This window comes from Acomys minous (genome assembly GCF_964271855.1).
Source record: "Acomys minous genome assembly, chromosome: 15".
Taxonomy (NCBI): domain Eukaryota; kingdom Metazoa; phylum Chordata; class Mammalia; order Rodentia; family Muridae; genus Acomys; species Acomys minous.
This window is the reverse complement of record NC_140497.1, coordinates 97,842,933-97,867,073: the sequence shown is the minus strand read 5'-3', so window position 1 is coordinate 97,867,073 and position 24,141 is coordinate 97,842,933. Positions and strand designations below refer to the sequence as shown.

At 43.1% G+C, this 24,141-nt stretch overlaps 1 protein-coding gene and 2 long non-coding RNA genes across 4 annotated transcripts in view; all 3 read left to right on the top strand.

Annotated features, from left to right (window-relative positions):
• Nucleotides 1-9,996: 9,996 nt before the first annotated feature.
• Nucleotides 9,997-12,215, top strand: LOC311585509. The gene is made up of 3 exons (XR_014775241.1): nucleotides 9,997-10,132; nucleotides 11,317-11,341; nucleotides 12,166-12,215. It is a non-coding gene; the product is annotated as an uncharacterized lncRNA (long non-coding RNA).
• A 69-nt stretch (nucleotides 12,216-12,284) lies between these two features.
• PSME4 (proteasome activator subunit 4) overlaps nucleotides 12,285-24,141 on the top strand; it is a 108,835-nt gene continuing 96,978 nt past the window's right edge. Inside the window, exon 1 of one of the 2 annotated variants that reach the window (XM_084760719.1) lies at nucleotides 12,285-12,745. In XM_084760719.1, coding sequence (XP_084616845.1) covers nucleotides 12,504-12,745 — 242 coding nt within the window. In that variant the 5' untranslated portion in view covers nucleotides 12,285-12,503. The remainder of the gene's footprint in view (nucleotides 12,746-24,141) is intronic. The other variant, XM_084760720.1, reaches the window with a different exon arrangement.
• On the top strand, nucleotides 12,752-22,476 carry LOC311585507. The gene is made up of 2 exons (XR_014775239.1): nucleotides 12,752-17,882; nucleotides 18,744-22,476. It is a non-coding gene; the product is annotated as an uncharacterized lncRNA (long non-coding RNA).

Sequence of the window (24,141 nt, the reverse complement as noted above, 5' to 3'; positions counted from 1 at the left end):
CAACAACAAAAACAAAGGATAGAACTCAGAGATGTAGATTGTTAGCAATGACTACTGCCCTTACAAAGATAAAAATTGTTAATGAGTAGATGGGCACCTCGGGGATTTAAACTAGAAATGGTTGGTTAAAGTTTAGATGTGTGATTCTTTTAAGATTTTACACACACACATACACACCCCTTTAAAGATAAATAACAACACAAAACAATTCATTCTGTCTTTGTAATTGCACTCGTAGGAGCTTTTCATGTTTCATCCAATAAGAAAGAGAGAAATTGCAAGCTCAATCTTGATTTTTTTTCTTTTTTCCTTTTCTTTTTTCTTTTTTCAAAACAAGCTCTCTCTGTGTAGCTTTGGCTTTGTAGACCAGGCTGGCCTCCAACTCACAGCAATCCTCCTGCCTCTGCCTGCCAAGTGCTGGGATCAAAGGCGTGTGCCACCATGCCTGGCTCTGCTCAATTTTCTTTTCTTTTTTTTTTTTTTAAACATTTTTTTATTATGTATTCAGTGTTGTGTCTGCATGTACAACTGCATGCCAGAAGAGGGCACCAGATCTCATTATAGATGGTTATGAGCCACCACGTGGTTGCTGGGAATTGAACTCAGGACCTCTGGAAGAGCAGCCAGCGCTCTTAACCTCTGAGCCATCTCTCCAGCCCCCCCGGCTCAATTTTCTTAACAGTTATATTTTTATTATGAACTTCTTAACTGAGTGTACCTCCCTTACAACCTGACTAACCCAAACGAGAGGAAAAAGAGATTAAAGAACACAAAAATGAAACCTTTTGGGTATCAGTTCCCAGGAACAACTCTCCCGGTGCTGTCAGCAGGATTTCTTCTGCTGGCACCTGGAGCAACTGGAACCCGGAGCTTCAGCTGGAGCCTGGAGCCCCAAAGCCTTCCCTCCAGCGGTTCTCTCTAGGAGCATTTCCAAGTGGAGCAATGAACAGGCAAACCATCCCAAGTCTCCAAAGATGCACCACCCCTTTCATGATTTTGGCTCACGTCTATATCTCCTCTCAGGATTTGTTCAAGGATGTTTTTCAGCTGGTTGGTAACAACCAAGCTCCCCGACAAGGTGGTTTGACTTCTTTTTTTTTTTTTTAAATATAGGGTTTCTCTGTGTAGCCTTGGCTGTCCTGGACTCACCTTGTAGACCAGGCTGACCTCAAACTCACAGCGATCCACTGAGTGCTGAAATGAATGGCGGGCGCCACCACGCCCAGCTAAGTATTGGATTTTTGTTTTGTTTTCTGTGCAGTCAAGGGTTTCTCTGTGTAGTCGTGGCTGTTCAGGAAGTCATTCTGTAGACCAAAATGGACACAGACTCAGAGGTTCACTTGCTTCTGACTCCCAAGGGCTGGAATTTTGTGGTTCGGTGTTTTCTTTTTTTCAGACAGAGTTTCATGGCAACAGCCCTGGCTGTCCTGCAAATTGCTCTCCAGACCTGTCTGTCATTTTGCTTTGGTTTGTCTTTTCTGTGCAGGGAAGGGTTTCACGTTTAGAGTTAGATTTTGTGCAGGGACATACGTAATATGCCTTGGCTTTCCCAGAACCCTCTCTGTGTGCCAGGCTTGACTCAAATTCAGAGGGATCCACCAGTCTCTGGCTCCCAAGTGCTGGCATGAGAGCCGTGGGCTGCCACAGGCTCTAATTCAATGTTCTATCTTGCTCTCTGCTTTGGTTGAGTGAAAAATAATCTGAAGTTAGTTCAAGGTCATCATCCCTCCCTCATCCTTTGACCTTGTGTCAGAAAGTGTGGGTGAGGCCACTCACAGCCTGACTGAACTTCTTATCTCTTAATTACCTTCCAGTGAAAGCTTAGTTTCTCCTTGGAGGTGGAGAGGCCTCCATGGCCGATCTGAAAGTCAGCCATTTTCAGGTTTCACAGGAAAACGCTCATTTGTTTTTTTAGTCTGCTGGCAACGCCAGGAGAATTGTTCCTCAGAACTGATATCCTTATGGTTTTGTTATTCTTTAATCCTCTTTTCCTATTGTTTCAGTTAGTTGGGTTATAAGGGATATATTCTCAGTTAATATGTTTGTAATAAAATATATTGATTAAGAAAACTGAACCTAAAGTATTGTATCCTGAAAGTATGTTAAGCAGATAAGAGGAATACGATTATGCATTTTTTCCATTAAAATGGTATCAAAATTATTAGTAAGAGGCCGGGTGGTGGTGGCACACGCCTTTAATCCCAGCACTCGGGAGGCAGAGGCAGGCGGATCGCTGTGAGTTCGAGGCCAGCCTGGTCTACAAAGTGAGTCTAGGATGGCCAAGGCTACACAGAAAGACCCTGTCTAGAAAATCCAAAAAAAAAATATTAGTAAGAGTACACATTACTAAATTATAATTATGAAAATTAACTAGAAACAATTTTTACATTAATTGGTTTTAATCAGTTTGAGAAACTTTGCAGAGACCAGTAGAAACAGAGTAAATGTTTAAAAGCTTTAAAAAGGGGGGGGGGGGCTTCAGATTTTGAACTGTTTTGTTGAAGGCTCTTTTTAGAAGAAAAAGTGGGGAAGAGCCTGGAACTCATTGGCACAGGAGACAACTTCCTGAACCGAAATCCAATAGCCCAGGCTCTAAGGTCAACAATTAATAAATAAGACCTCATGAGGCTGAGAAGCTTCTGAAAGGCAAAAGACACTGTCAAGAGAACAAAGCAACAGCCTACAGACTGGGAAAAGATCTTCACCAACCCTATATCTGACAAAGGTCTAATATCCAAAATATATAAAAAAAAACTCAAGAAATTAAACACCACCAAAACAAAACAACACAAATAAGAAATGGGACTCTGAACTAAACAGATAATTATCAACAGAGGAATATCGAATGGCTGAGAAACATATAAAGAAATGCTCAACATCCTTAGTCATCAGAGAAATGAAAATCAAAACAACCCTGAGATTCCATCTTACACCCATCAGAATGGCTAAGATCAAACCTCAAGTGACAGCACATGCTGGCAAGGATGTGGAGAAAGAGGAACACTCCTTCATTGCTGGTGGGAATTAAAACTTGTACAACCACTTTGGAAATCTATCTGGTGATATCTCAGAAAACTGGGAATAGGGCTTCCTCAAGACCCAGCTATTACACTCCTTGGAATATACCCAGAAGATGCTCCACCACACAATAAGGACATATGCTCAACCATGTTCATAGCAGCCTTATTCATAATAGCCAGAACCTGGAAACAACCTAAATGCCCCTCAGTCGAAGAATGGTAAAGAAATTGTGGTACATTTACACTATGGAATACTACTCAGCTATAAAAAACAAGGAAATCCTTGTGAACAAATGGATGGAACCAGAAATGATCATACTGAGTGAGTTAACCCAGAAGCAGAGAGACTCACATGGTATATGCTCACTTATAATTGGACACTAGCCCAAGAGGCATGTCCCATGAAAGTCTTCACTTACCAGGAGATTGTGCTAGTTGTGAGGACATCCTATTGGGATTCTAGGTAAGAGAAGTATGGGAGAATGGGGAAATAGAAGGATCCAGAGGGTCCTAGAAACCTACAAGAAGAACATCATGACAGGCAGATCTGGGCCCAGGGGTTCTGCTCAAACTACTGCACCAATCAAGGACAATACATGAAGTAAGCATTGAACCCTGATTTGGATCTAGCCAATGGACAGAACATTCTCCACAGTTGTGTGGAGAATGGGGACTGACTCTGACATGAACTCTGGTCACCCATATTTGGCTACTTCCCCGTGGTGGGGAGGCCGGGTGGCACTCAGAGAAAAGATAGGCAGGCTACCAAGATGAGACTTGATAGCCTATGACCATATAGTAGGGCAGGAGGTCCCCATCAGTCACAGACATAGGAGAGGGGAATAGGGTGAAAGGGGAGGGAGGGAGAAACGGGAGGATGCAAGGGATGGGAGAAAAATTAGATGTAATCTGAATAAATTACTTTTTTTAAAAAGGGTAGGGTTTGGTTAGAGTTGGGGTTAGGCTCAGGGTCAGTGTTAGGGTTATTATTAAGGTTTTGTTTCTAACAAAAGTGAACACATAAGCCGGGTGTGATGGCGCACGCCTTTAATCCCAGCACTCGGGAGGCAGAGGCAAGTGGATCGCTATGAGTTCGAGGCCAGCCTGGTCTACAAAGCAAGTCCAGGACAGCCAAGGCTACACAGAGAAACCCTGTTTCAAAACAAACAAACAAACAAACAAAAAGAAGTGAACACATAAAACATGTTAGTCAGCTGGGCATGGTGGCGCATGCCTTTAATCTCAGCACTTGGGAGGCAGAGGCAGGCAGATTGCTGTGAGTTCGAGGCCAGCCTGGTCTACAGAGTGAGTCCAGGATAGCCAAGGCTACACAGAGAGACACTGTCTCAAAAAAAGAAAAAACATGTTAGTAAGTTGCTTTTTAGTTTGAAAACTTGTACAAACACTCATTTATGAAAGCACAGTACTTGTAAAGATGTGTTTGTTTTGGGAAGAAACACTGTAACACATCTGTCTTGAAGCAAAGTAACCATGTCTAAGGAAAACTGAATACACTAAAAAAACACATGTGTAAGCTTTTCTCACTAAATCTAAGCTTGTTTCTCTTAGAAAAGTGTGAGAAACGTTGATTTCACTAAGCATAATCACTTACTCAGAACCTGTGCAACTGCATTGCTTGGCAAAATCTGTGCACTCTATAACATAATTCCTTAGGAAAAGAAAATCTGTTTCTACTGAAAATGATCACATACAACACTCACATTTAGTAAGTTGCTTCTTTAGTTTGAAAACTTGTAGAAACACTCATTTCTGAAAGCACAGTACTTGTACAAACATGTTTCTTTAAGAAAGAAACACCATGTAATGCTTCGATCTTAAAGCAAAGAAACTGTTCCTAAAGAAAACTGAATACATTAAACAAACACATGTGTAACCTTCTCTCACTAAATCTAAGCTTTACACTCTAAGACATCATTCTTTTGGGGGAAAACCCCTTTCTAATGAAAGTGAACACATACAACATACATTTATAAGTTGCTTCTTTTGTTTGAAAGCTTGTAGAAACACTCATTTCTGAAAGCACAGTACTTGTACAAATGTGTTTGTTTCAGGAATAAACACACTGTAAAGCATCTTTCTTAAAGCAAAGTCACCGTTTCTAAGGAAAACATTGTGTTAGGGTCAGGGCTAGAGTTAGGGTTAGGGTTTCATTTCTAATGAAAGTGAACACATGCAACACCAAGGTTAGTAAGTTCCACTTTAGTTTGAGAAGTTGTAAAAACACTCATTTTTGGAAGCACAGTCAATGTACAAACGTGTTTGTTTCAGGAAGAAACACACTGTAAAGCATAATTCTTAAAGCAAAGTCACCGTTTCTAAGGAAAACACTGGGTATTGTCCTGTCTCACTGGCTCGCTATTCCTTTGAGGCAGTGTCTCTCACTGAACCTGGGCTCACTGGAAGTCAGAAATCCCTAACAACTCCTTAAAGCTGGGGTTACAGGTGTGCACAGTGTGTCAGCTTGTTATATGGGTTACAGGTGTGCACAGTGTGTCAGCTTGTTATATGGGTTACAGGTGTGCACAGTGTGTCAGCTTGTTATATGGGTACTCAGATCCAAACTCTTGCCATCATGATTGTGCAACAAGCACTCTATTGCCAAGCTTTGTGTCCATGGTCACTATTTACCACTTTCTTGTACTATATTATATCTAAAATGGAACATCTGTAACTCCTTGTCTCTCTCCTCAATGTAGCTACACTGAATATATTTCCTCTTTTATGTTTTTAACTTATTTTGACTCTTTGGTTTACTGAGGGTGGCTGAATCTGGCTTGCTGGAGCACAGGCTGTGGCCCTAAGGCCTATAATTAGTCCAACTCTGAGATTCTGTGCTCGGGGTAGGTTTACATAGGAGACGAGATAAATATAACTGAGCAGTTTGGACAAGGCCTGGCCTTGCCTTTCACTATTGCAGCCTGAGTTTTCTGCCAGCACGCTGACAAGTTGTACATATCCAGGAGACAAGCTCCTCTTCTGGCAGCCCCAAGGGCTTTTCCTAACAAGAGATTCCTGGTAAATTTTAATTTCTTGGGGCCAAATACTTCCATCATTTGAGAGTTAAAAAAAGGACTCAAGTGTGTTTTTATTCCTTCTAGGTAGGCCGAGTGCTGCCTGAGCCTCTAGTCCTCCTCCCAGTGCTGAGGTAGGGACATTGAGATGAACTCAAGATCAAGTTCTGAATGGTTTGGTTTTGGTTTTATTTGGCTTCTCTGCGTTACCTTGGCTGTCCTGGACTCATTCTGTAGGCCGGGCTGGCCTGGAACTCACAGAGGTATAAAAAGGTTACATACTGCTTTTGCTAAAGATTCACCAGGACCAAGTAAACCACTCAACTTCAAGGTTGAGGAGAGTTAAAACGTTGCAAACTAGAGCCAAATTACTTTGGGCTATTGATAGTCCATTGATCACACCTGTGTCTGACTTAACTCCCAAGTGACTATTTTAACCTCATACTTGTTAGCAAACCACCAGCCTTCACCAATTCAAGGCTAATGACATTATCTGATAGCGTCTGAAATGCAAGAGCCACTTTCCTTGCTTTGCTGTCACACACACACTAGTGCACCACCAATGTTTTGATAAACAATTTGGTTTATAATTTCCTTTGTTCTATAACTAATAAAAATCTCATGTAGCCAATTAATTCCATAGTGGAAGAGAGGTAAAACTGATTCTGTGATCCCAGGCCATGATCATGCATGGTCAGCTCCAAAATATCACTCAGTTCCCTTTAATGTGAGAACAGTTTTGGCATTGACAGATATATGTATATACACACATGCACACAATGTATATACACATATAACCACATATATACACACACACACATATATAATCAGATGGTTGCAGCTGTTTCTGTGCCTTGATTGGGAGCCAGGTAAAGTTGATTTTGCTAGCAGGGCCTACTGTTTCTACAGGTGGAGCAGAAAGATCAGGCTGGGGCTCAGCAGTTTTCTGTGGCTTGGATCTATCTTCCAATATAGCTTGACTCCATTCCTCATGACTTGAGGCTGTTACTCACAAACAAAACACACACACACACACACACACTTTGTAAAGCCAGTGCATTTTCTAGCTCTCAAGCTGCCTTGAGGACTTGTGATAAGAAGCCAGAGTGTACTTGGGAGGCAGAGGCAGACAGATTGTTGTGAGTTCAAGGCCAGCCTGGTCTACAAAGTGAGTCCAGCAGAGTCAAGGCTACACAGAGAAACCATGTCTCAAAGAAAAGAAAAAAATAATAATAAGAAGCCATCTCCAAAAGATAAAAATAGGCAGAGAAAACTTATCTCAGACTTTGTTTACTGTCTCCAATAATAAATAGACTCTGGTACTCGAAGAAGTATCTGGCCTCCCCATTTCTCACATGTAGACATTTTAATGGAATTTTAAAGTTTAAAAAAAGAGAGTTTTTTTTTGTGTTGTTTGGGGTTTTTTTGTTTTGTTTATTTATTTATTTATTTATTTATTTATTTATTTATTTATTTATTTTTGTTTTGAGACAGGGTTTCTCTGTGTAGCCTTGCTGTCCTGGACTTGCTTTGTAAACCAGGCTGCCTCTGTCTCCTGAGTCCTGGAATTAAGGGCCTGCATCACCACAGTCTTACTAGGTAGAACAGACAGGCCTCTGCCTCCAGAATGCTGAAGTAAAAGGCATGGGCCATCACATGAGAGACAGGGGGACTGTCTCTCAAATTTTGTGAAGAATAATAGAAAGGAATGCTGTTTCTTTAGCTCCAATTTTTTTTTTCACTTTCACTTCCAGTTTAGATGTATGCTTTAAGAGAGCTTTGACGAGAGAGAGAGAGAGAGGAGAGAGAGAGAGAGAGAGAGAGAGAGAGAGAGAGAGAGAGAGAGAGAGAGAGATCTTTGACAAAATCATCTGGAACTTCTTCAACATCTGGAATCCAAACATTTCAATTCTGGATTCCTTGTTCAGACTAATCTTCACATTGTCTCATGGGGACCTAAGTCTATAACAAGCATTTAGAAGCAGAGACAGCTTTAGCTTGGTACTTCTACCTTCATTTTGTGTCCATCATAACCACAACAATCAGGATGGAGTGTCAGGATGATGTGCTCAACCTATCTCATCCCCTTGAGGCTGAAGCATAGAGATAGGTCACTGTCCTAAACTCAGCCACTTCTGATTCCAAATCCTTACAGATGAAAACAGTTACTTAGATGGATTGGCTATACCACAGAGCAAAAACTAAATTGGTTCCCCCAGGTAATGATAGCAATTAGCGTTATCTGGAAGTGGGAGGAGATGAACAGCCTAAGCCTGGGCTAGCACTGCTTAATGAAACATACTTTTTGGCCCCTGCCCTCCTACATACTTCTCCTATTTATAGCTCATGTGCAAAACAAAAAAATTCTCAAAATAAAATAAATATGCTAGTAATCCAAAAGAATCTGGGAACCGAATTCCTTTTTCTTTTCTGCAATATGAATGAAATCTCTTTTCTTTAACAAAAGTAATTATTTGATCTGTATGTGGGTGTGTCTGTGTGTGGGTTCCTAAGGAGACCAGAAGAGAACATTAGATCTCCAAGAGCTGGAGTTACAGATAGTTATGACTGGGGAACTGAACTCAGGTTCCCAGGAAGAGCAGCGTGTGCTCTGAATCCACTAAGCCATTGTGAGAGCTAAAGTTATGTTTTAAGTTTAAATTACAGTGTTTAAGAGATCTATAGCCGGGCGGTGGTGGTGCACACCTTTAATCCCAGCACTTGGGAGACAGAGGCAGGCGGATAGCTGTGAGTTCAAGGCCAGCCTGGTCTACAAAGGGAGTCTAGGACAGCCAAGGCTACACAGAGAAACCCTGTCTTGAAAAACAAAACAAAAAACAAAAGAGAGAGAGAGAGAGAGAGAGAGAGAGAGAGAGAGAGAGAGAGATCTATAAAACAAAACTGCCTCTATTCTATAAGCCCCATTTGCCCAAGCTCAGATAAACTTGTAAGTCCCACTTGGCCAAGGACAGATAAACTTGTAAGTCCCACTTGGCCAAGGGCAGATAACGTCATGGAATGCTGGAGGCTGTTGGTCATGTAAGATAACAAGCTGTGGTGCTTTTGCTTCAGTAAAAAACCTCGTTTTGGGCTGGGCGTGGTGGCGCACACCTTTAATCCCAGCACTCAGGGAGGCAGAGGCAGGTGGATCGCTGTGAGTTACACACCAGCCTGGTCTACAAAGCAAGTCCAGGACAGCCAAGGCTACACAGAGAGACCCTGTCTTGGGGGGGTGAGGGATGGGGGAGTTAGAGAAGCTTGGTTTCCCCAACTTCTTTTTTTTTCCTTTTTTTCCCCCCCAACTTCTTAAGAAGTGCTTGATCACACATGGGCAGGAGGTACGTAGGAAGAACATCAGGATGTAAGCTTTCCCCTGATTGGATGAAGATGGAAAACACATGGTCTTCTGAGTTTTGCCGTTTATAAGCACTGGACTGAGCTAATTTGAGGCCATTCTCTTGGAGTACTGGGTATGGACCTGACCAGAGTCTATCATCTTGGTCAGCAGTTTATAAAGCTTGCTTGAAATTTGGCTCAAAGATTGTGGTAGTAGTGTTATGCTCACGCAGTGGGGTTAACACCATCCCTTCAGCTCCTTTGCCTTTCGCTGTCAGTCACACCTGAGTGGGTGTCAGGCCTTATATTACTGGGACTTCCAGGGCTGGGGTTTTAGTCCGTTCATGTTTTTATTTTCTCCCAGTCCGTCTTTTACTCTCTCTTCACTTAGACTTCAACCATATTACATTCCAAACACTCAAATACTCTCAATTCCTTCTCTGCGTTTAGAGAACTTAAGAAGATAATGTGGATAAAGCACTGCAGGGAGAAGTGCTCAACATGGCAGCCAACACCAACACAAAAACATTGCTTTTCTCATTTATCAGACTGGAAGGCTCTCCTGCCCTCCTGCTCCCCCCCCTTTCCCTATTCTATCCACTTTTTGTTTTGTTTTGTTTTGTTTTCTTTGAGACAGGGTTTCTCTGTGTAGCCTTGGCTGTCCTGGACTCACTTTGTAGACCAGGCTGGTCTCGAACTCACAGCGATCTGCCTGCCTCTGCCTCCCGAGTGCTGGGATTAAAGGTGTGCGCCACCATGCCTGGCCCCTCTGTCCACAATTTTAAAATGTTTATATTTACTCACTTTCCCATTTTCCATTTGTCCTTTGACATTGTAGTCATATTCCACCTCTACACTCATCAAACTGTTCTTATCTGTTTTATCAATAAATTCTATAAACCTGTCTCAGGCTTTATTTCATTTGACCTGCCAGCTATCTATGATAGAATTGATCATTTCTTCCCTCTGAAATACTGCAGTTTTAGTAATGTCTATCTCCTCTCCCTAAATACTTCATATCTTTATTTTTTAAATATTTTAATTAATTAATTAATTTTTTTTTGAGACAGAGGGTTTCTCTGTGTTAGCCTTGGCTGTCCTGGACTCGTTTTGTAGACCAGGCTGGCCTCGGACTCACAGTGATCCACCTGCCTCTGCCTCCTGAGTGCTGGGATTAAAGGTGTTAGCCACCACACATGGCCCTTATTTTTTTAATGTTTTTAAAAATTATGTATATATGTGTGAGTCTGGGTGTGGATCTGTGGATCCTCTGGTATCAATGTTACTAACACTTGTGAGCAGCCTGCTTGGGTACTGTGGACCAAACTAATCCTCACAAGAACAGCACCTGTTTTTTGTTTGTTTGTTTTCCATGACAGGGACAGGGTTTCTCTGTGTAGCTTTGGCTGTCCTAGACTCCCTTTGTAGACCAGGCTGGCCTTGAACTCACAGCGATCTGCCTGCCTCTGTCTCCCCAGTGCTGGAGTTTCAGGAGTGAGCCACCTTGCCTGGCAAGAACAGCACCTGTTTTTTTTTTTTTGTGTGTGTGTGTGTGTGTGTTTTGTTTTGTGTGTTGTTTTGTTTTTCAAGACAGGTTTTCTCTCTGTAACAGCTCTAGCTGTCCTGGAACTTGCTCTGTTGATCAGGCTGGCCTTGAACTCATAGGGATCCACCTGCCTCTGCCTCCCAGTGCAGAGATTAAAGGTGTGTGCCACTACCCCCGATGCCACCCCCCAACCCCCTCCAAACAGCACCTGTTTTTAAGCTCTGAGCCGTTTCTCCAGCTCCTTACTGCACCCTGCAAATAAATATTCCTTGTAGTCCACCTCCCCTTTATTGCCCATTTTTAAATGTGGATTTTCTTAGAGGTCTCTTCTTTTCAAACTTTTCTTATTCCCTATATATTTATAAATTCATTTGTTTACCAGCTAAGAGAACCCCCTCAACACACAGGTATGTTCACATACTTAACACATTTGCTTTCTTCAAAGCTGTTTCTGCTTGTTGTCTTTCTTGCGAAGGGCTTTCACTATCTGGTCTCCCTTTGTAGACCTGGCTGGCCTCAAACTCACAGTGATCCACCCTGAGTGCTGGGATTAAAGGCATGCACTACCACGCCCTGGCAGCCACTCTGAATTTTGAATTACTAGAAAACAAGCTTGCAGCCTCAGCCTTGTGTCAGCTTTTTTTTTTCTTTCTTCCTTCCTTCCTTCCTTTCTTTTTTTTTTTTTTTTTAAATCTAAATTACATTGCCCTCAACCTTACAGGGAAGTGATATGCCTTCAGTTAGAATTCCCAGATAGCTCGGTATTTATCCAGTTGTCTTGAATTCACTAGTTTGTAGTTCCGCAGGCCTCTTAAATTCTTAAGGTCAGAACTAGGCATTCTTAAACTGTCCATGGGAGTCTAAAATGAGAGGATGACATAAGAGGCAGTTTCACTAATTTTTGTTGAGTATTTTCTTTGGATGAGCGTGGCCAGGGGGAACACCAGAAAGGTGGGAGCTTAAAGGGGACGAGGAATACAGAGTACTACAGGGTATGCAGGTTCTTCCATAAATGCTTTTTTAAAAAGATAGTGTCTCATGTTGCCAGTCTAGTCCAAACTCACTAAGTAACCAAGGCCGGCCTTGAACACTTCCTGATCATACTGCCTCTGTGTCAGCACTCCGCCCAAACTGAGATACAAGCTGCTCTTCCATAAACTGGCCCAGAAAAGAGGGTCCTGGGAGTGGAGAGGTAGATGGATCTGCTCTCTGGGTCTCTTGTTTCTCGCAGGCAGCCTGTTATAGCGACCGCAGCTGACACCAAACTCAGCAGTCTCCCAGAAAGCCTCCCCGTCACCTCCGCGGCCCCGCCCCGCCCCGCCCCGGAAGTGACTTGAGGCCCGTCCGGAACCTCTGGGCACAGCGGCTGCAGCGTCACCAGACGAGCCGGAGCGGACCCGGCAGAGCAGTCGCTGCCGCCGCCAACGAACCGGGCGCCGCGCGGGGTCCAGCAGCGCGCCGGGCAGCCGGGGGCGCCCAGCGGTCGGGCCTAGGGCGACGCGACGCGGAGGAGGCAGAGCCCGCAGCGGGGCGGGGGGCCGGGGGCGGGTCGGGGGCGGCCCCGGGCTAATGGAGGCGCCGGAGCGGGCGGGCGGCGGGGAGCCCCCCGAGCCTGGCGGGCTGCCGGGGCTGGGCCCGCGGGCCTTCGTCCCGCAGAAGGAGATCGTGTACAACAAGCTTCTGCCCTACGCCGAGCGGCTGGACGCCGAGTCCGACGTGCAGCTGGCGCAGATCAAGAGCAACCTGGGCCGTGCCGTGCAGCTCCAGGAGCTGTGGCCGGGGGGCCTCTTCTGGACCCGGAAACTCTCCACGTAAGTGGGCTGAGGCTGCCGGCTGGCCGGTCTCTTTGTCTGCGCTGCCGCTGCCCAACTTGGTCCTGGCCAGGCGGCGATATCCCGGTGCAGGGTGCCAGGGGCGCGGCCGAGCCGGGGAATGACCCAGCCTCCTAGCTGCTTTCTGCGGGACCTCTGGGTCCTGCCGGTCGCCGCCAGCGTTTTGGTCTTTTCTCTTCACCTGCCAGGTTCTGGGGAGCCGCAGGAGTCCCCGGGAATAGCGACGAGCGGTTCCCTCTGGTTCTCCTTGGAGTTCTGCGCGTCGACCTGCGTGGTAGAGAGTCCCGTCTTTGGGGAAGCAACTCCTGTCTTCGCTTCTGTGCTTCCTCTGGTTCTTTCTTCCCTGACGATCTTCACTTCTCTCTCCCTAACCGACTCTGTTCAAGAGGTTCCCTCCCTTCTCTCTCTCTCTCTCTCTCTCTCTCTCTCTCTCTCTCTCTCTCTCTCTCTCTCTCTCTCTCTCTCTCTCTCTCTCTGTTTCTTGGAGGCTTCCTGGATCTAATTGAAACGATTGGCTTTTTAGTGGTCAGCGCATTCTTGGGCTGAGGTAGACGTTGATGTTGAGAATGCGGTCTTAGAATCCTCTGAAACCGTGCATTCCTGTTGTGACATTTCCTTGATCGAGACTTTTCTGATTCTAAGGCAAATAAGTGAAGAGCGCTGTTAGGTTGCCCAGGGGCTTTGTTAGCTCTCTGGACTGTGGTGTTGAGATGGTCAGATGAATGTTGAGGACCTTAACCTCAACTTTAGGTGTTCTTTTGTTTTCTGTTTACACTAGCTGCAATTACAGTGTCAATGGAATTAGGGCTGGGGAAAAGTAATACTGGAGCAAAAGTTTGGAAGGTCGTTTGCACTATGTGCACCTTTTCTGTGGCAGAACTTTTTATACATGATTTTGCTCTTTTGTTTGATTTGCTATATATAATCCGGTAAGACTGTATAGTTCATGCATGTGTGATAACCCCGGAGTGATCACACAGGACATGTCATTTGTGTTTACCAGAATCTGCTGAGTGAACTAGGTGATGACTCATGGTTTTATAATGCAATAGTCTGCTGTATCTTTCCACCAGATAATGCTTATGTGCTAATTATTGGGGGTGGGTTTTTATACCCTCCAACCTAGAGGGTGGAAATAGCACTCTTTTAATTAAAATATGCAAAACTAAAACATTTAATTTGTTTTAGAGTGACCATAAAATGTCAAGGTTAACAGCTCTTTTGACTAGAGTATAGAGAAGTTTATGGTGTTAAGGAGTCATAAAAGTGGAGAGCAATATAATAAAAGAAAAGTCACTTTTTAAGTGGTTAAAATTCAAATGCTTCTTTCTGTGTTCCCCTTAGGTGTTTATGTAACTGGGGCACAGTAAAAATAAAGTTTGTTAGATAGATTTGCTTTCAGGGGGTATAAGCAATTTTTATTTGGTGTACACTATATTTATATGCCAATGTGTGAAGACATCCAGTTTGGCTTTATGAACATAGTAATTTTTTTCCAATTTCTGATTAATGGGTTTGATAAATTAGCACTAAGTTTTGTTGCTGTTTTGGCTTACTTACGTAAACGTGTTACCAAGGAAGGGCTAGAATTAGAGATACAATGCTTGTTGTACAGGGCAGTGTTGCTGTTTAGATGGCTTAATGCTGATGATTCTCCTTTTATGTTAATGATCAGCAAGAAGTTCTGTCAGGTAGAATTTAATTTTGGAATAGTGATTAAATGCTGGAAACTCCTTCTTGGAATTGCGTTGCTGTGTGACATTTTGAATTTGATAAGACATACTGTGATCTTGGGGTGTGTTTTTCCTCTCTCAGCATATTAAGGTGACTTGCTTATTTATAGTTGTGCTTGTTCCCCCCACCTTTTAAAAGCCTAGTATTGTTGCTTAACATCTACATAATCCTCAAGTGATCATGTTTAGTATGTCCTAGAAGAAATGTAGTAATAGAAGATTTCATTTTTCCTCCAACTCTGGAAATGTAAAAAATTTACTTAATCATGTCTTTCTGTTCTTGTGAATGAAATGAGTGTTAGCTTAAATAATTCCTGGGAACTATTTTTGATCTGATATTCTGTTACTTCAGTATTTATTAAACATTAAAAATTTTGGGCATCATATAATAAGTGAGTTACAACAACCTCCCCCCTTCCACTCCAGGGTCCTAGATAGGCCAGGCTAGCCGGGAACTATATGTAGTAAGACTTTGATCTACCAGTTTGCACCTCCAAGTGGTGGAATTACAGGCATCAGGAGACACCATGTCTAGCTCAAAACACTCATTTTTGAAAGCACAGTTATTGTTAGGGTTAAGGTTAGGGATACGGTTAGCATCAGGGTCACCCTTAGGGTTAGGGTCAGGGTTAGGGTCCTGGTTAGGGTTAGGTTTCTTTTCTTTTCTTTGTTTGTTTGTTTGTTTTTGTTTTTTAAATATATTTTATTAATTTATTCATATTACATCTAAATTGTAATCCCATCCCTTGTATCCTCCCATTCCTCACTCCCTCCCATTTCCCCCCTTACTCCCCTCCCCTATGACTGTGACTGAGGGGGATGTTTGTTTTTGTTTCTTTTTTTGAGACAGGGTTTCTCTGTGTAGCCTTGGCTGATTTAGACTCACATTATAGACCAGGCTGAACTTGAACTCACAGTGATCCTCCTGCCTCTGCCTCCCAAGTGCTGGGATTAAAGGCATGCACCACCACACCTGGCTGAAGTACATATGCTTAATTGTAGTGACTCCTCTTGTTAGTGCAAAACAAAATTTAGCCATGTTTTCCTCATTGAAAGTCATCTAAGCCAGGCATCTAGTCATTTAGTACCTTATTTTGTACTAAAAGCAAGGTACATAATAATGAAAGCAACAGAAAGCAAACAAAAAAAGCCCCCTGTATTAGTTTAGCTCCCACTGGAATGTTAAAAGGAGCACATAGCATACAGATTCCTTTTTGGAGTCGGGTTGGCTATTTACATATTTGATGTATGTTCACTCTTTCTCTTTTGATCCCCCTTTATACTTTTCTATGCATATCTTCCCCTCTTCTACTTTGAGTTTTATTTTTACTTCTGCAGCCCTCTACCCCCAGCTTTAGGAGTGATACTCTTAATATTAGTCTTTTGTTCTTTGTAACCTAAAGCATTAGCAAAGCTAAGGAATTCTTTTTCTTTTTCTTTCTTTTTTTCTTTTTTTGAGATAGGGTTTCTCTGTGTAGCCCTGGCTGTCCTGGACTCGCTTTGTAGACCAAGGCTGGCCTTGAACTCACAGTGATCCACCTGCCTCCCACCATGCCTGGCTCAGTTATATTTTTCTTATTTCTCCACAGAAATGGCTTAGAATGGAATTGATGTTTTTTTGGAAGATTGCTTTTTAAAAAAAGAAATTTATTTTTATTTTATCTGCATTAGTGTTTTTCCTACAGCTTTGTTTATGTGATGGTGTCAGATCCCCTGGAATTGGAATTACAGACAGTTGTGAGCTGTCATGTGGTTCTGGGAATTGAACCCTGGACCTCTGAAAAAGCAGGCAGTGCTCTTAATCACTGAGCCATCTCTAACTCCATTTTGGAGGATTCTTAGAGAGTAAATGGATTAATTTACTTTTGCAGTGAGTAAATGGGGCCTAGCCTTGAGCATGATAGGCAGGTGTCACTGAGTTACTCTAAACCTCCGTGTAGTGAAAGTATAGTAAAGCTTTTGTGTCTAACTTTGAGTGAAATGCTTCGACAAAGCTTTTGCTATGTTTGGGTCAATCAGTAGAGGCTGAGAAATTGTTTTGAGACTGTTTGAACCCTGAAGATAATTTCTCTATGAAGAGTCTGCATTTGGTGCTATGTGAGAGCTTGCAGCTGCACCAACCTTTGGTCCGAAGATACTTCTGGCAAACCTGGCTAGCCGTGATTAAAGGGGAGTGAGATTTGTGTGGGTTGTCTGCTCTCACAGGCAGCAAGGGCAAGATAACTTTAGTGGTTGGAACCTTTCCCAGCCCCAGTTAACCTTGTATAGTGTTTGAATAAAGTTACTAGAGTGAGCTAGCCGGTATCTTTTCCGAGAAGGCTAAACCCCTCTGCTCCTTTGGAAAATGAAGGCTTACCGTCTTGGTGAGCTTCTTTCTCTACTGTGCTAAGACCAGCATCAATCAGTATCTCTGAAAGAGTTTCCTATAGTTTGTGTTCTGAAGGCAAGTAGAATACTACCAGAGGCACCAGCAAGTAAAAAAAAAAAAAAAAAAAAAAGACAACTTGTTAGTATGTAACAAACAGATGGAGTCCCCAATCTATGTAACCAGGAGAAAAGTTGCCCTATAACAGAACTCTAACAAGGTTTACAAGTTGGTAGGTACTTTGGTTTTGGTTTTGGTTTTTGGTTTTTGCTTTTTACAGACAAGGCTTCTCTGTGTAACAGCCCTGGCTATCCTAGAATTCTCGTTGTAGATCAGACTGGCCTTGAACTCACAGAGATCTGCATGCCTCTGCCTCCTGAGTGCTAGAATTAAATGTGTGATTTGTTTTGTTTTTGATGCATAATCTCAACCTTTAGCCCTCAGCCCACCCTTTAACAGCTATCCTCCTGCCTCAGCCTCCTGAGGGCTGAGGTTTATAGTCATGAACTGCCCCACAGAACTTTGCTGTTTGGGATGGCATCCAGGGTTTTGTGTGCTTGGAAGTGCTTGCCTCTGTTATAATCTGTACCTTCAGCCCAAGAACAATTTTAAGGCCTTTATACTTAAAAAATAATCTTATTTATTTAAAATTTTTTAAACATTTTTTATTTTTGTATTTTTCTCCCTCCACTACTCCATGTGTATGTTGCAGTGAGGGTGGCCAGTAGTGGTCAAAGGCCAATTTTGAGCTCCACTATATGAGCTCCAAAGATCAAACTCAGCCATCAGGCTTGGTGTCCCAGCTCCTTTATCTGATGAGGTATCTCCCTGGCCCACTTCTTTTCTAGTTTGCTAGTTGCAAACTTTTATTTACATATTCGTTACAACATGTACTTTCCAAATAATAAATCAGGACAACAAGATGAGGAAATAATCAAGACACATTTCTTAGTAATTAAAGATGGACTGTTCATGACTTTTAGTTTTATATGTATATGTATTGGGTTGTGACACATTTGTTATTGTGGGAGAGTTGGCCCAGCCCCTCACAGGTGCAACACTTGGGAGAGTGGGCCCCAGTGCCTTGACTGGGCAGCACTGTGGAGCTGGCTCTGGAGGCGAGGGTGTGGGTGAGCCAGCCCTGAGGGCAGGAGAGGAGAGCTGACCCTGCTTCCAGCAGAAGGCAGTATTAGGTGGCTTAGCTGGAGCAGTGCTAGAGAGAGAGGTGCAGATAAGGGAGAGCCAGCGGGCTGTCTAGCTTAGCTACCACCCAGGCCCATATCCGGGGCTCTGAATTGGCCCACCCCAAGATCTGTATCATCTGCAAATGGTTTAGATGTGTGAAAGGGCCAGTCCTGCTGTCCCAAAGCTGCAGGATCTCCATGACACAGGGCAACAATAATAAATGGGAGGAGTCCCCATGAGGATCCAATATTGATGATGTCATAGAAGCCATAGATCTCAAACTAGACCAACAACTCATGAAAATGAACATTTGCAAGTGAAGATGTGTGGACAGAGGGATGTACTGTGGGACACACTGTGACACACTGCAGCTTCCACAATGAGATGTTTTCTATGCTTGATTGTTTCATGAGGGCAAAGGGTGGATTTGAGGAGATAGGATAATGAGTAGCAGGACTGTGGTACATGATGTGAAAAATCACAAAAAATAAAAGTTAGGAAAAATAAAATAGGCGTGGTGGCACACACCTTTAATCTCAGCACTTGGGAGGCAAAGGCAGCTGAGTTGAAGGCCAGCCTGGTCTATAGGAGTGAGTTCCAGGACAGCTAAGGCTACACAGAGAAACTGTGTCTCCAAAGAGAGAGGGAAAGAGAAAGAAATAGAAACAAGCTCTCCGGGTTCAGGTAGTTTGAGACTAGGCTGGGCCATACAGCAACTCCTAGGCCAGCCTGGCCTATGGAATTGAGGAATTACATTCATTAGGCACTGACAAAAAAGAATAGTAAGCTCAACTTCCAAAGCAAACAAGCAAATATGGCCTGTAAGTTGTGGCTTAGGGTCCAGAACTGCCACTGCCGAAGCCCTTCTTCTTTGATGCTGCTGTGCACATCAGCTTACAGTTTCTACTGGCTTCTTTTAGTGCTGGGAGTGCCTCAAGTCTTCCTCCAGCACAGGAGTGATGGGGCAGGTGCTGCCTCAGATATGTAGACATAATGCCAGCTGTTAAGGCACCAGACAGTCCCAGCTCACAGTCTTCTTGCTGTTGGAAGTAGGTAAAAACAACTCAAAGCTACTGGCATGACATTCTGTCTTTTTTTTTTTTTCCTGTTCTCTTCTCATAGTCAGCAATTACTGATTACAAGAATACAAGAAATAAAAATAAAAAGTTACAACAATGTGATATCTGTAACATGGAGGGTCTTTTTTTGTTTTGTTTTTTGTTTTTTCAAGACAGGGTTTCCCTGTGTATCCTTGGCCATCCTGGACTCACTTTGTAGACCAGGCTGGCCTCGAACTCACAGAGATCCACCTGCCTCTGCCCCCCAAGTTCTGTCCTTTAATTCTTTTTTCTTTCTTTCTCTTTTTTTTTTGGTTTTTCGAGACAGGGTTTCTCTGTGTAGCCTTGGCCATCCTGGACTCACTTTGTAGACCAGGCTGGCCTCGAACTCACAACGATCCGCCTGCCTCTGCCTCCCGAGTGCTGGGATTAAAGGCGTGCGCCACCACGCCCGGCCTCTTTAATTCTTATAAACAACTCTAGGTATATAGGTGTTTTTTGTTTTTGTCCCATCTTTCCCCTGAAAGAATGAGGCTTACTGATGTTTTCTGAGGCTGTTTGGGATGCTGTAAATTCTATAAACTGGGTGACTTTAGAGCAGGTATTTATTTCTTCCTGTTCTGGAGGTCCAAGATCTTGCTGGGTGATGTCATGAATGGTTCTGGTGAGAGCCCTTGTCATCAGACCAGCTATCTGAAGCCGACATCCTCACCTGTTGGGAGGAAGAAACAAGCTCCAGGTTTTTTGTTTTGTTTTTTATAAGAACTCTGATCCCATTATGAAGGCTTATCTTTAAGAAAAATGACCTCCCTAAAGTCTTAACCTCAGAATACCTTGGTGTTCAGGATTAGGATTTCACTGCATGTGGTGGGGGGAGGGTACAAGCAAGCATTCCTTTACAGTTGGGGGCTTTTATGTATGTGAGAATGTGGATGAAGGTATATTGACCTCTGTTTATGCACATGGAAGCCATAGGTTGATTCTGATATTTTCTTCTGTTGCTTCTCCACTGTAATTTCTAGTTGGACTTTGAGCTCACCTAGACTGTCTGGTCAGTGAATGGATCCCCAAGGTTCTGCCTGTCATCATTGCTTCCTAGTGTCAGGGTAGCAGTCAGGGGCTGTCATGGTTAGTGCTCATGAGAATGTGTGTGTGTGTGCACGCCTGTGCAGAGGCCAGAAGAGGATGCCAATATGTTCTATAACTCTCTGCCTTGTTTTCTTAAAATTTCTCACTGAACCTGGAGTTAAGCTGGCAGACAGTAAGCCCCAGGAATCTTCCTGTTGTCATTCTTTATCTGTGCCCCACCCCCCAATGCTAACTGTATATGGTCATTCCCTGGTTTTTGTTTGTTTTTATGTGAATGCTAGAGATTTGAATTGATATCCTTGAACTTACTCAGCAGGTACTCTTACCCACTAAGACATCTCCTCAGCTCAAACTTGCTTATTTTATTTTGGGCTCAGGGCATCACAAGGTAGTCCAGGCTAAGATTATAGGTTTGTGGCACCATGTCTGGCTAGTTATAGAAACTCTGACAGCCACATTTTCTGAAGACCACAGAGATCCTTTTTTCCCCTTTTTTTCTTTTGTTTTTTTGAGACAGGGTTTCTGTTGGTAGCCTTGGCTGTTCTGGGCTCACTTTGTAGACCAGGCTGGCCTCGACTCACATCGATCTGCCTGCCTCTGCCTCCCTGAGTGCTGGCTGGGATTAAAGATGTGCCCCACCATGCCCCTGGTGAGATCCTTTTATCATTAACTATATATCTATACAAAGGAAGGAAGGCCTCCTGTCTACCCCAGGAAGGCTCATGGCTAGCCTTAAGGTAGGATTTAACTGAGCAAAGTGTGTTTTGGAAAATGTCTTTTAATGTGGGGATATAAAGGTGAATGGATAAATTGGCCATATAAATACTCAGGAACATCAAAATAAAATGGCTAACTTTTGATGCAGTATGCCCCAAGGCTGTTTGTTATGCCTGGTACATTTCTAGCACACTAGTTACACCCAATAAAACATTTCAAGAAATTGTTTTCTGTGATAACTTTGTAGAGTACTTGACTAGAATGCACAGACATTTTAGTTCTTGCTCTAGTGCCAAGTAAAAAAGGCCATCATAGTACATGTCTGTAATCCCAGCATTCATCCTTGCCTAGTTGAAGAAAAGGAAGTAGTTCCTTCATCGTAGTTCAAGAGAGAAATAACTTTAAAAGAATGGTAGCATTAAGGCCAGTTCTGCTTTTGTTTTGTTTTTTGTTTTTGTTTTGAGACAGGGTTTCTCTGTTGACTGTCCTGGACTCGCTTTGTAGACCAGGCTGGCCTCAAACTCACAGCAATCTGCCTGCCTCTGCTTCCCAAGTGCTGGGATTAAAAGTGTGCACTGCCACTGCCCGGCTGGAAGCTATCTTTTAAAATCAGTTTGTTTAAGGTGGCCAAATTTTGTTGTTAGTTTGAGGGTTTTTCTTTTTTTCCAGAGGAGGTTGCCAGAGTCTTGCTATGTAGCCCAGGCTAGTCTTGAATTCACAGTCTCTTGCCTCGTCTTTCTAGGTGCTAGGACTGCTGAATTTAAAAGCTTGCGTCACCATGCCAGGTTTCTGTTACTATTCAGGAGCTATTGCTAGATTTGTTTGTTTTTGAGACTGTCTTAATTTTATCTAAGACTGGGCCCAGAAGTCACCATATGGCCACATAGAACTCAAACTGATGGCAATTCTCCTGCCCTCGCCTCTGAATCATTGGAATTAGAGGTGTAAGTCATCATCTGCTAAGATTTCAGGTTTTGTTTTGTTTTTTTTTTTTTGAAAAAAGGTCAGTGTGTGTGTGTGTGTGTGTGTCTGTCTGTCTCTAGGACAACTTGTGTGAGTTTTCCTCTTCTGCCCTGTGGGTCCCAGAGGATTGAATTCAAATCCCCAGGCTTGGCAGCAAGTGCCTTTACTTGATGATCCATCTTGCTGGCTCCATTGTGAATAGTTTTAGTGTTTTGCCATAACGTTGTTGTTTCCCCTTTCAAATTAAGTTCATGCTTTAATCCAATTTCTGCTTTTTTTTTTTTTTTAAGATTTATTTATTTATTGTTTTTTGAGACAAGGTTTCTCTGTGTAGCCTTGGCTGTCCTGGACTCACTTTGTATACCAGGCTGGCCTGTGCCTCCTGAGTGCTGGGATTAAAGGCATGCACCACCACACCCAGCTAAAGATTTAGTTTTAGGGCCTGGAGAGATGGCTCAGAGGTTAAGAGCACTGACTGCGCTTCCAAAGGCCATGAGTTCAATTCCCAACAACCATATGATGGCTCACAACCATCTATGAGATCTGGTGCCTTCTTCAGGTATGCAAGCCAGAACACTGTATACTAAATAAAAAAATAAACCTTAAAAAGATTATTTTTAATTAAATGTGTTTATGTAGGGTATTCATGCATATGTGCACATGCACACAGGTGATTACAGAGAGGCCATTGGATCCCCCTGGAGCCAGAGTTAAAGGCAATTGTGAGCTGCTGACCTAGGCATAAGCAACCAAACTCAGGTCCTCTCCACAGCACTCTTTTTTGTTTTTTTTTTGTTTTTGTTTTGTTTTTGTTTTTGTTTTTCGAGACAGGGTTTCTCTGTGTAGCCTTGGCTGTCCTGGACTTGCTTTGTAGACCAGGCTGGCCTCGAACTCACAGCGATCCGCCTGCCTCTGCCTCCCGAGTGCTGGGATTAAAGGCATGTGCCACCACACCCAGCCACAGTACTTTTGACTGGTGAGCTATTTTTCCAGCCCCAACTGGCTTTACTAAGATTTAATACTCTCAGTATTTTTGACAGACTTAAATTTAAAATGGTTCTCAAAAACAAACATTTTAAACAGCTACATAATTCTGCTTCAGTGATCCTCCCACTAAATTTTCTTCCCTAAAGATTAACCTACACTCTTATTTCTTTTCTCATTTCACTCGTATCTCTTTTTGTTGCTGTGTTTATTAGATTTTAGCTTTTGAGATTTCAGATGGTTTCATGTGGACTAGTGAGGCTTCAAACTCACTATATAGCCGAGGTTGACTTTAAATTTCTAGTCTCACTGCCTCTACTTCCTGAGTGCTGGATTATTGATGAGTGCTGCCACATCTAGTTTTATCTTGTGCTAGGGTGGATCCCAGGCCTCAAGTATGCTACACAAGCTCTGGTTCTAGCATATCACAACATAGATTAACGTCATTTATTCTTTACAAGGGAATCATAATATGCATTCTTGGCTGTTTGATCTTCATAGCTTATGAATGAAAAAAAAAGGAAAGGAAAGTTTGTGACTGCTAGGAATGGTGGAGGAGAAAGTTTAGTATGTATAAAAGGAAGACATAGCCAGAGGCAGACACATCTGGGGGAGCCCTGGGTGGTCATGACCCTGAATCATGTGGAGAGACAGGGAGGGGAAACAAGTACAGCAGCCAGGAGGCCAAAAACACAAAAGGTACAAGAAGGAGCAGGCGGCCAACATGTCTGGACCACATAGGGAAGAGCTTCTGGGGAAAGGACCCCCAGCCCCTGGGCTAGATAGTTAAGAGTAGAGGGCAGGGTATGACAGCCTTGTCCTGTAACAGGTTAGGACTGAGGAATGCTGAAAGAACCTAGAGGCCAGGTTCGCTTTGATATGTTAAAAGGCACCTCATGTGCTTGTCCTGGGTTTGAAATGGAACATCTAACAGGCTAGCCTCCAACTCATTGTGTAGCCGAGGATGATTTCAAATTCCTGATCTTTTTCATTCAACTCCACTTCTCAAGTGCTAGGGTTACACAATGCACTGGTCTGTTTGGCTACTTTCGCTCAGCAGAATGTGAGATTTATGTATATTTTATACTTGTCTTTGTTGGCACATGTGTTCATTTAATGTGGAATTGCTGGGTCATTGAACAGGCTTGTGTTTAAGGATTAAGCAGTTTTCCTAGAGTATTTCTGTAGTAGTATTTCCAGTTACTTAAACAAGTAAATGAGTGGAATTAACCTAAAAGGAAAGAATGTTTATTTTAGTATGTAGATTTGTGGGTTCCAGTC